Source organism: Cynoglossus semilaevis, chromosome 2 (assembly GCF_000523025.1).
Source record: "Cynoglossus semilaevis isolate Cse_v1.0 chromosome 2, Cse_v1.0, whole genome shotgun sequence".
NCBI lineage: Eukaryota > Metazoa > Chordata > Actinopteri > Pleuronectiformes > Cynoglossidae > Cynoglossus > Cynoglossus semilaevis.
The window spans coordinates 8,679,406-8,691,793 of NC_024308.1; the positions used below are offsets into that span (position 1 = coordinate 8,679,406).

The window sequence follows — 12,388 nt, forward strand, 5'->3', positions numbered from 1 at the left end:
TTACATTTTATTTGTATCCTGAGCCGTGGCCGTATGTTTACTGTCATCGAATATAGAAGGTAATCTATCAAACAACAAAGCGAAACAAACAATAGTTCTTATGCCTTTTAAACTGTGGTGACCTCGCTCTGATAATTACTCACCAGTCCCTTTGTCATCAGATGTAGATGACAGGACTCTGGAGTAAGAGTTGGATTCTGTCTGTATTGGTTTACATATGCAGTACTCTACCACCTGTCCAAGTTTTCCTCGACATACTAAGGATAAATCAGTTTATTTTGAATAATGTCATCACCAGAATTAGAGTTTTAGGGTTTGAAACCTGGCATTTTGTTAAGTGGATTTCTGGGTTAATATTTTTGACACTTTAATTACAGACTGAGGTAAATCATTCATTAGTCACTTGATTATTATAGAGATCTTAAAACTAGGCTTTTATTATCTGTAATTTTCTACAGTTTAGAGACTTCAAATATTTGTATCTGTAACTTAGTTTCTTCCTCTCCTGCTTTATGGACATCAACAATTCATTTTCTCTGTATTTATGTTGGGTTCGATTGGTGCAGTGATTCATGTAGAAGGTTCTGGGTTCGATTCCACCCAATCCCCAACTGCGAGTTCGCTTGGGTCGCAAGGACAAACTGTAAATTATTATATTTTCTGTATTCTGTTTCTGTATTTTACTCAGATTCTCCTAAAAGTTCTCTTGAAAAAAAATGAAAGGCGTAAAATTGACAAATTATGAATCACTTTGAAGTGGTTTTTGGACCTGATGCTGTATTTTACAGGTTGCCCACAGAACTTAGCTGCAGTATACAATGCAGTATGCTGTGTACTGTAATACTGCATAGGCTTCTGCATAGGAACTGTAAAAGATACATAACACCACTGCTCCAGAACACACATGCAGTATACAGTATCATTCTTTCATCAGAGCCAATCAAATTTGTTTCCTGTGGCAACAGGTGTGACCTTTACCCTGCATGTGTCCAATTCAAATGCCAGATCAGTGGACCAGGAAAATCAAAACACTCGAGTGCTTCTGGCATTTCCAGAATTGCCTCTGTCTCTCTGCTTTATTCTCTCTGCTTTGTTTGTGTCCTCATAGAAGAAACAAGCTGTGTCATACCCAGATGTGACAGCTGGTGGCGTTCTCTCAGAATTCTCACACTGTGAGTATGAGTCAGTTGTCTCTTTATACTTTTTCTTCTGGTAAAAGTTTGTCATTAATCTCCTGTGGCCTCTCAGCGACCGAGGGCCCAGCGAGGCTACGCTGACGCTGGCCTGAGCAAAGCTGCCTGGCTCAACGGAGTCATGTGGAACAAACCCGAACAGGTGGAGAGAGGAGATAGAGTCCAGGACAGAGGACAGACGGGGTTGATCAGTATGTCAGGATACTGCAAGGTAGGAAATAAATTCTGTGCTCGCTGAAATATTTTTTCAGGATCAAGAGGTGTTCAGTGATTTCAAAGCAGAGTTATGTTGCTGCAACTTTTTGAAAGTCTTTTGGTCTGTGCTTTTTTTAAAAAAATGAGCTTTCTGACTTCACTTATCGTCTAGCAAAAGTCTAACCTTTAGTTAGACCTTTAGTTAAACTTTGGTGTTTTTTTTATGTCACAACATAAGCTGTAGCTTAGGTTCATTTGTAAACGATGGGCTAATTAAGTTAGCTCAGGACTAATAAAGTTAGCACAAAATATTTGTTACCATTTTGATCTATTCTTCTGGCTAACCTTTCACTATATAAATGTTTTAGACTTTAGGGTTTGTATAACTTCAGTTTTCGGCCATATTTAATGTATCATTTATTTTTAGATATTTATTTCAGCTTTCAACTGTCAAAGTCAACTTTGACAATTTCAAGACCAGTTATTTTTTACCCTGGAAAATAAAATGTCTCCAAGGAAACAGACGTTCTTTGAAAAGGCAAGAAAAATGGATGGCAACAACATCAAGCATTGGGGTAAAAATGGCCCCTATTGACGTGTGAGGCCGCCTGTGTTCTTTTTTTTTTTTTTTTTCTTGCTTGACCGTAATAAGTGACTTCACAGTATTGGCTATTAAGTGCAGACAGACACATGATGTGAAAGGAACAAGTGCGCAGACCTGGAGGTAGACGGGTAGACCGCCTGCTGAGTTTGTGAGCAGTTCCTGTAGAGATTGACAGTTTCTATGTACCAGCCCACTTACACCTCCTTCCAAGAATCCATTCAGACGTCATCAGGAAAGATTTCACAGCACGGTGATGAAACACTCTCCTTCCGCTGCATTATTGATATATAATTACGGCGTCACCACCTGTCTGCAGGTACATCTGTCCATCTGGACATCAGAAAGGGTAAACAAGCTCTGCGACTCTTGGGCAGCACGGTTTTATTCACTCCAGGGTACTTCTTGTCAAAGTTCCTGTTCCTCACACATTTTTGGGGGGTCGACAGAGATGCAGAGCTGCAGTCCCTTTAATGAGAGCAAAACAGACACATTAACCTTTTCATAGACTCTAGCCTGTTCCTGTGTTCCTGGCGGCTGAGCTGTCACACCGCTGTATCCTTCTCATTATTTCTGTAAAAAGCAGTTGTTAAGAGTGTGAACCAGGTGTCTTTCCTGGTTTTGTGAAATCCAGTAGGTGATAGGGTCAGCATTTCAATACATTTTTATTTTAAGGAAGTACATTCAGACCTCCTTTAGTTGTTATTTATAGAAGGCTTTTACAAAAAGGCCCAAGAGGCAGTTGACCACTCGGTGTGGCTGTGTGCTAACTGTCACGCTGTAGTGTCTCCACTGTCTCTGACTATCACCAGGTATTTAGTTCAACAGTGGCTTCAGCTCAGGACACTTCTGTTATTGACTCTCTGATAAAGCACTGCAGGGAGACGATCAATTTAAAACCCAACATCCTCAGCGAGACAGATCCGTCACAGATCCGAGTTTCATGTTTAACTGAAAGTGGTCCAGCTCAGGTTATTACGGTGTGGCTGTGAGACAGTGCTTTTTTCCCCCTCACCGTGCCAATCAATGAAGTCAGTGGGACCTTTTCTATTTTAGATAAACAAATGAGATTGTTGCCATAGCAAAGTTCCCAGTGTCACTCTAACTACAAAAAAAGCAAAATAGATGAAAGAAAGGCTGTTGTAAGTTAAATTAGTCCACACAGAACCACAGAACACAGCTTCTCCACGGTTCATTGTCTGCGCAGCTGCATGTGATTTTCAAATAAGCCTTATTAGAAATAATGGCTGACATAGAGAAGTGTGACAGTGTGATTAAAAACAACTGTAATAAACCCTCGTTCAACCTATGGTGATGAATGAGAAGCCACGGGGAAAATATCCGATAATTATCTGATACCTGACGTGTCCTCGGATGAAAACATTCTGTTCGTGCCGTTGACGAATGAAGGATTAAGGTGCGAATTAAGAAATAAATTATATAAATATAATAACCAGGTTAATGCTGTGACAAGGGAGCGTCACTGTCAACGAACAGCACATTTCTTCAGTGTGGCGGAGAAAGGAAAAGAAAAAAAAAATACACCTGTGGATCCCTTTCTTTCCGTGTATGTGTCTGTGTGTGCGCGCGTGACCAGTGTGTATATGTCTGTGCATGTGAGCCCGCGCGGGCGCGCCTCAAGCGCACAAAAAGCCACAGGTTGATCCTATTGGTCAGCTGCTGACGCGTGTGGTCTATAAAACGCACCACTGGGTTCGCGGAACCAAGACAGTGTGAAGGCGCAGAGAATCCAACAAGAGCAGCAAATGTTGTTTTATTTTTTGTTTTGTTTTGTTTGTAATCCAAGGAGAGAATTCCCTTGGGCGTCACTGACCTGGAGCCGTGTGTTCCTGTCTTCAGCACCGTAAGTGCGTCCATATCGTGTTTTGTCACATCTTCATGTCGATATGACGTTAATTTACGTTAATTACTTTGTAATTGGCAGACACGGAAAGCTTTTACGCACCAGTTGAATCGAGTTTTGTTCAGTGCCTTTTTTAAATGCTTCAGCGACTTTATTCAAGAGTGATTACGAGTGATTTGTGATTTAAGATGTATGAAGTAGAAGAGAGAATGGGAAAGTAAAGTACAGTACACTTGATATAAAGAGTAGCGCTAGTAGTGTTATTAGGACGACTTTATAATTTGTGTTAAATATTTTAAAAGAAAGAAAGAAAAAACATGACCGGATTTTTAAGATGATTTATAAACGTCACTCAAGTCACTCAAACGTAAACGTTCACTTGGAGCCAGCGCAGTCTTCCAGTCTGTCTGTCAATGCTTTAATGCGGTTAATTCAGCTTGATTTACAAACTTGCAACACTTTAATTACTTCACATAAAATGTAATGACTCTATTAAATCAACTTCATTTCACCTTTATGAGAGCTGTGTTCTCCAGAGCCTCTGGTCTGAGGGGATCAATCATTTACCTCCTGGTTCTGTTACTGCTGTGGATGCAATAATTCTGGTTTATTCATTAAAAAAATACGTGGACTATAATTATAGCCTGTGTTGTGTGATAAGAGCTACCCTCCCACCCTCCCCCTCAAACTCACCCAGTGCTGTATGAAGCTGGATTTCTCTGTCTCTAGTTGTTTATGTCTCTTCCCACCTGTGGTTTTAATTGCAGAAACACTTGACCTCGCGTAGTCCGAACACCGGCACATCTCTAACTCCGGTGGGACAATGTGGGTTCTGGATAAGATTCGTGGGACAGTGGAGACTAGTGTGTTTCGACAGGGAGACAATGGAGACAAGAAAGGCGTCACCCCAGCCTACAGTAATGTCCTCACCCCTGACAAGATCCCAGACTTTTTCATCCCTCCCAAACTGATCAACTGTCCCCCAGAGCCTGAGATTCTCCACGTGAAGTCCAAGGATGTGGTCCAGCCATCACCCTCGGAGCAGAACAGCCGCAGTGGGAAGAAGAGCAGCAGCCAGAGGAGTCCTCGTCTGGTGGCTAAAATTGCAGGAGACACCAAGAACTTGCTGAGAGCAGCAAACCGTCACATCATACAAATAGAGAGTGCCGATGATGTCGCGGCCGGGGACACCAACGCAGACCCTCAGTCACAGACGGCCATGTCCTTACCGTACATTCCCAAGACTCAGACATCGTACGGCTTCACAACCTTAAAGGAGAGCCCACACACTCGCCGAAAGGAGTCGTTATTTCACTGTGAGCTCACCAGTCCCATGACCTCCCCGAACGCACAGAGGAAGACCCAGGGGAGAAGCGGCGAGACAGGAAACCACCTGACTCCCGCTGATGTCAACACCTCTCACATGAACCCGTATCGATATTTCAGCGGTGGAGAGAGTGACACCTGCTCCTCAGCTGAGTCGTCTCCTTTCAGTTCTCCACTGCTCTCCCGCTCTGCGTCTTTGCTCAAGATCTTCACTCAAGAGACAACGGCCAAGGTGGTGAAAGCCAAGCGAACGTTCGCCCGCCACAGCTCCCTGTCCACTGACGAGTGCAGCTCTGCAGAGCCCAGCCCCAACATCCAGCGGCGCCTCCACATTCCTTCCTTCCATTACAGCGCCACCCCTGCTGACCACAGCCTCCAGCAGGAGCACACCATCAACCTGCACAAGGGTGGGGCCGTCAGAATCAATGCAAACTACGACTCCAGCACTTCCCGCCTGCTGATCCGTGTTCTGGCGACAGAGAATCTTTACGACAAGCACTTTGATGTGAAGAGCATCAACTGCTGTGTGTCCGTGTACCTGAACCCGGGCAAGCTGCAAAAGCAGAGAAGCAACATCATCAAAAACAGCCGCAACCCAGTCTTCAACGAGGACTTCTTCTTTGACTCCATCACCTCGGCGCAGGTAAAGAATCTGTCAGTGAAGTTCAAAGTGGTGAACAAAGGCACCAGCCTCAAGAGGAACACGTTGCTGGGAGAGAGAGAGGTGCCGCTAATGAAGCTGCTGCCTGGGCTTTAAAACAACTGAAGTCAAGTGATGGAACTGATTGAACCTCATATTAGATGTTTGCACAACCTGCTCTTTATAATGTTCAAGATTTACCCAGTCTTTAAAGATGAGACGATATTCACACACATAATAGAAGAAGAAAAAAGTGGAACAAAAAATGATTTGTCTTAGTGTAGGTTCTCCTTGGTTCAAACATTGAACTCCTACTGAGGCAAACTCAGATCTTTTTTTTTTTCAGACACCCGCCGACCACTGCTCTCACCCAAAGCTAGTTCAAAGGTCGTAGTACACCTGTGAAGCAGCCTGTCTCCGTGTGCTCATTGTGCTGTGTGCTATGGTTATTCATGTTTGTCCAGAGCAGCAGAGGATGGCAGTCTGTACGAACTGCTCTGTTCATCTAGACAGTGGACTGCATCAACAGAGCAGTTCTTGTCCTGCGAATCAGAAAAGCATAAAAGCAACAATGCTTTTGTGAATCAGCCCGAGCTTTGAAGTGGCACTACATCCTGAGGTGCAAATGAACCTTTGATCCCAGTAACTATGGCACGCCTCCTACAGAGAGAGCGAGGACAATGATGATGGTGTTAGATGTATAATCACATTTCAATTAATAATGCAAGACTATGCTTAAACACGACGTGGTTGTAGTCCTCTGTAACAGATTTATCACTGCGCGTGTGTTTGCGTGCATGCATGTGTGTGGAGTGACAGTTAAAGTTAACAAACATTTGTCAATGGCAATGTCAGTCACAATTAGGTCACTCATTCCAGGACATAAATGGACCATTAGTTATATATATATATATATATATATATATATGTGTGTGTGTGTGTGTGTGTGTGTGTGTGTGTATATTGTTTATAAATACATCACATACAATCACCTATTCATGTATTTGTTTTTCTATAGTTTAGTATTATAGTGCAGTGTATTTATTGACAGTATACAGTGTAATGTTTAAGTATAACATTCCATCTGTCTTGGTAGTAATAAGTTGGAGACAGGAATGTTTTTAAGAATAACAGAAAGTAGGAGTTTGTAGAAGAAAAATCATGAAAATAGAGTCCAACACAGACCCAGTGGTTTTGTTCTTTTTTAATGCAGCCCAGCTGTAACAGAAAAATGCAGTCTTTGGAGTCAAACTGTTAGATGGTAATATTTGCCTCTGAGTATGGTCAAAATAACATGGCAAGTGCTATGCAACATGGACCAAGGTCTACCTAGGCACTATTGTGCAGGTAGTTTTTAAAGAGTAATAAAACCTACAGTGATGGCAGTCAAACACCACACTGTCAGCGATGTATTCCAGTGCAGTTCAGTTTTAAGAGCCCTTAGATTCTAACAGGCTACAGCAGTTTTCTGGTCTCTGCTGCTTCCCCTGTGGGTTTCGTTCCTGAGGTACATCACTGAGCTGGTCCCTCGGGGCAGCAGTCCTCATGGATGACTCCCTGTAACAAAGTTTTCTCAGCCTTCTACAGCTGAGGCGCGACTAGTAGTGGGAACTACTCGCCTGCATAAAAGCAGCAGATAGAAACACATGGTATGTGACTGCACTCACTGACTGTTTGTTCGTACATACTTTTTTAGTTTTGGAATTCATGTTGCATCACACCTGTTAATGTTAATCTGCAAACGTTGGGGAAAAAAATGACCACAACCCTTTTTGCCTTACCATGTTGTGTTTACAACAAGGAGGAAAACGTGGGAGTTAATTTTTTTTGACCGAGTATTTGTTGACTGTTAACATTATCTATCTATCCATCTGTCTGACTGTCTGTCTGACTGTCTGTCTGACAGTCTGTCGGACGGTCTGACGGTCTGTCTGTCTGACAGTCTGTCGGACGGTCTGACGGTCTGTCTGTCTGACAGTCTGTCGGACGGTCTGACGGTCTGTCTGTCTGACAGTCTGTCGGACGGTCTGACGGTCTGTCTGTCTGACAGTCTGTCTGACTGTCTGTCTATCTGTCTGACTGTCTGTCTGTCTGACAGACAGTCTGTCTGTCTGTCTGTCTGACTGTCTGACTGTCTGTCTGTCTGTCTGACCGTCTGTCTGTCTGACTGTCTGACTGTCTGTCTGTCTGTCTGTCTGACAGTCTGTCTGACAGTCTGTTTGTCTGTCTGTCTGTCTCACAGTTTAAATGAAGCGTCAGTTTATGCAAACAGGCTTTTGTCTCTGTCATAATATTGGCTGTGGGCAAACAGTGCTTGCGTGCGTGTCGATGTAATGGACGTCTCACATGAGAACAATATGAGCACTGTGCAGTGGATGTGGCGAGTACCAGTTGCATGTGTAAACAACACACCAGTGCTGCATGATGTGCTCAACTGTTTAATAAAACCCAAAAGCCTTACTGTGTGTACGTGTGTGAGTACACGTGAGGGTGTGTGCATTTGTATGTGTGTGAGAGAGAGACTGAGAGAGAAGTCTTAATTAGCATGACATTTTGTCTGGAGATGTTTGATTCCTATATAGCATTTTGGAAAATTGTGGGGGAAAAAACTGCCAATGTGTTAGACTTGTACCGTTGTGTATATGTGAAGAATGTTGCCTATAGTGTTCTTATGCTGTCAGTGAAGTGCCAATTATGCATTTATCGTACAAATGAGGAATGTTGATCAAAGGTATTGGGTGCCTGTGTTCTCAACACTAATGAAGCCCAGGAGACTAAATGGAAATGTCAGAAATAAATATCTAAGACAGGAGGCAACGAGGAACGTAGAGATTAAAGAGAGTAAAAAGAAAACTAATTTCACGGTAATATCTATTTCCTATTTGTGCTATGGTAATGTCAGGGTGGGGGGTTGAGGTGGGGGGTGGAGGGGGGGGGGTTCTACAATGATACCAAAGGAATGAAACACTGAGGAATGCAACAACCTGCCTCCATCTTTAGGAGAGGATAGTGTGTCACAGGTTGGCGGGAGAGAGAAAATTGAGAAGGACATTATTAAGTGAGATTCCTCACATTATGTTCTGTGCACGCTTTCCAGCAGGAAGTGTGCATGGCTCGCTTGTAGCACCGCTGTTGATGCTCTGTGTGTATTTTCCCCTGTAGACAAGAACACTGCTGGTTGGTCGATGTGGAAGTTGGTGAGCTGTCGTTGTAAACCCAGCATCCTTGTGTGCAAACGTACAGTGCCTGCATGTAGAGTCATTAGGGTTTTCTACTTGAATCCTGTGATTCCCAGACCTTTTTGAGGTTCGTACTAGTGTGACTTCTATGATATCGGTATCCAAACTTCTGTGAATTATACATGTGAAGTGGTGAGTTACCTTGTTTAATAATTGTAGATGAAGTTTTTGCTGCTGACAAAGTTTTCTTTTTTACAGTAATAATAATAATATTAATGATAATAACAGTCATACAGCTAAACTGTGGCTTCTGTGTTCTGCAAACTCCTCCTTTGTAAGTAATTGCTTCGACTGTTTTCATGTGGCTTATCTATTAATAGAAGTGAATAAAAGGGTGGAAGATAATTAACAGTTATCTGAACATTTGGTCTCTTCAGGCTGTGAAATGCTTCAATCAGTCATAAAAAATATTTTTTCTCTATACACCTTCCTTTGTTAGTTCTAATCCACAGTTATTCTAGTTGTTTAGGTGGTCGAACATGACATTTATGTTTGCTTTTTCTGCCACCTACCTGGTGAAAACATGTTGTTTTCTATCATCTCTGCCATTCACAGAGAACTGCGTATCAGCCTTACCCCAAAACAGGGTTTCAATAAATTCTGTGTTTTTACTACTGTTGTGGTAGAATTTGAGCTGAGTTTTCTCCTACCTGCTCATTCTTCTACCAAAACACAGAGCTGGACGAGATCCAGTCATGAAATCACTAGTTGAATTGGAGTGCAAAACAGCCCCGCCGTATTGGTGTAGACATTTCATAGTCCCCAATGGAAAATTATACAAAATTATATATTTCCTCCTGTTATAATGGCTGTATGCGTCCCAAAAAGCCTCACGCTAAAACTCTACTGTGGTTGAGGGGTGGTAACAAACAGGCTTTACAGTTTATAGTTTAGAATCTTCTAATGATTAATTTATTATATATATAATAAAAAAATATATATTATTATCGAAACTATAAACATTTCAAGGAAATGAACAAGCTAAGCTAAGGCTTTAGCTGGAGCGTTGTTAATGTGCACTTAAACAGTCTGACTGAACACCAGACCAGGGTCACTTCTTAGTCAATCGTCCGTCCATTTGTCTCTTTTAACGTGACAATGACTGGAGGTGAAAGCACTTATTTCAGTGACCGTGCTGCTGCTGCTGTATGAAGTCCTAAAAAAAGACTTTATATTATATCTCACCTGGCAGCAGAACACATTAATGATGACCCTGCTGCCACCGTGCTGGCCTGGCCTGCACAATCTCCACTGTAATGCTGGGCTACAATGATAGTGTTTCCATAGCAACCCAGGGGTCATTTTCCACACGCGTGTGAGGAGCATCAGGTGGTCAGTGTTGCAGAATAGATGGTGTTTGAGCGTCTGAAGTCAGGTGAAGCATGCTGGGAATGTGCGCAATTAACTTCAGGTAGGGCGGGTCTGGTACGGAAACCAGCGTCTCCTCGAGCTGCTGTAATTCATCATGAAACCTTGTTACATTCTTGGTGTCCACACTCCTCATAGGGTGGACTATATTTGTAAAGGTATCCCAGGAACCCTTGCTCCTGTGGAAAACTGTAGTTATTTCCTACTTCAGCAAACACATGGCACCGTTCCATTTCGTCAAATAAATGCACTCGTCGATGTTTCCGCAGCTGCTAACGATGTTTGGTGAATTAAAAATTAACCACTTAATAAATAAGAAAAAAGTTCATTGTTCCATTTCAGGATGACATTAGCTTCCATTTGAATTAATCAGAATAAAATCATGCTTAGCCAAGGTGAGTTTAAAAAATGTCGCGTCCGCGTCACGGGGTAAAAAGGCAGGTTTTGAACTATAATAAATTCTATTTTAAAAATAATGATATGTTAATTTGCAGTGAAATGTTCAGCAGCAACTGCGAAAAGCTCCTGCAGTGCAGATGTCAATCACCAAGCTTTATTTAACGCCGTCTCTGACGCTGTGAAGTTGTGATGGAGTTCAGCTGCACAGAAAAACAGCAGCTTCAGGCAGCGAGAGGAGGAAACACACGGCTTTTTAAAGTTGAATCAGGACGTGGCCTCTGTGGCAGCAGATAATTCTGTGGCTTTCTTGTTAAAGGGGAAAAAAGAGTTCCCTACTTGACTTGATGTTGTTCAGACCTGATGAGAGACTGGCAGTTGAACAGCTCTCCTCACCCCGTCTACATGACGGCGTTGGTCAATTCAAGCAATTGCTTCCATTCCCTTTTATCTAGTTTATTGCTTTCCGCTGGAAAATAAAAGTGGCGACCCATTTTCTTTAATGAAAAAAAAAATCAATGCGTCTGTGTCTCAGAGACTGGAGTTTCCCTGTGATGTTATTTATAGAAGCAAATAATTGAAAGTAAATGTTTCATTTTTGTAACCTTAAGAGAAAGTTCAGGAAATGATTGCTGCACACACACACACACACACATACAGTATATACATTTGTAAAGGGTAAAAAAAATTACATATTATATTAAATTCAGTTTGTAATATAATAGTCTGTACATTTGATTTGATTATCAAACCAACCTTTATTGATGGCAGGAACCTTAAAACATTTATAAAATTCAAACAATGTAGTTAAACTAGTACGGTAGTAGTACAAAATGTAATACTAAGTTTTTTCATTTTTGGTTTTATTCTTTTTTCTTTCTTTTTTTGGGGGGGGGGTTCAGTTTGTTGACATTGTACATGTCGACCTGCTTCAAATCAGTCAAAACATGAGGAACTCTTCTGTGTTCTTTGAAGGTCACACTAGAGTTTTTAAATTGGATTCAGTCCAGAGCTCTGACTGACCTGTTCCACAGAGTCAATGTTCCCCTGATGAAGACGTGTTTCTGTTGATGTTGATTTGAATGTATGCTTTTCTTCGTTTTTTAAAACAAAACCTCCAGTTGACTCTTTTTGTGTCATACTAATTTAGATAAACTATTCAATGACATTTTCAAGTCAGTTTTCATTGTTTCACAAAGTTGATTGAAAAGGTTGATGAGGTTGATGGTGTGATCCTTACCTCAGTGAAATAGACGGGAGGGAGGGGACTAACGGCCAAGCTGTTCTCTCTGTTGGACAATCTGTCCCACTCCCTGCAGAACACAGCAGATCCCAGCAGTGAGCAGCCCCTTCAGTGACAGACTGACAACCCCCACAGTGGGCTTCCACAGGTTATTCCCCCCTGCTGCTCTCAGACTGTCAACGACTGTGACTGCTCTCAGTCCAGCAGCACCATTTCATGGTGACGGACAAACTGAGACAAACACTTTTATCTGTTCAATATTTTACACCAGTTTTAACATTATCTAATAATATTAAGCTCACACACACACACACACACACACA

At 42.1% G+C, this 12,388-nt stretch overlaps 1 protein-coding gene across 4 annotated transcripts in view; it reads left to right on the forward strand.

Annotated features, from left to right (window-relative positions):
* The window catches only part of LOC103397173 (C2 calcium-dependent domain-containing protein 4C), an 8,221-nt gene extending 1,492 nt beyond the window's left edge, over positions 1-6,729 (forward strand). The window contains exons 4-7 of one of the 4 annotated variants that reach the window (XM_025054303.1): positions 1,109-1,172; positions 1,249-1,404; positions 3,797-3,853; positions 4,621-6,729. In XM_025054303.1, coding sequence (XP_024910071.1) covers positions 4,677-5,936 — 1,260 coding nt within the window. In that variant the 5' untranslated portion in view covers positions 1,109-1,172; positions 1,249-1,404; positions 3,797-3,853; positions 4,621-4,676 and the 3' untranslated portion in view covers positions 5,937-6,729. Of the gene's footprint in view, positions 1-6; positions 1,173-1,248; positions 1,405-3,796; positions 3,858-4,620 lie in introns of those variants that run through there. The other 3 variants (XM_025054304.1, XM_025054305.1, XM_025054302.1) reach the window with 3 other exon arrangements.
* The last annotated feature ends 5,659 nt before the right edge of the window (positions 6,730-12,388 follow it).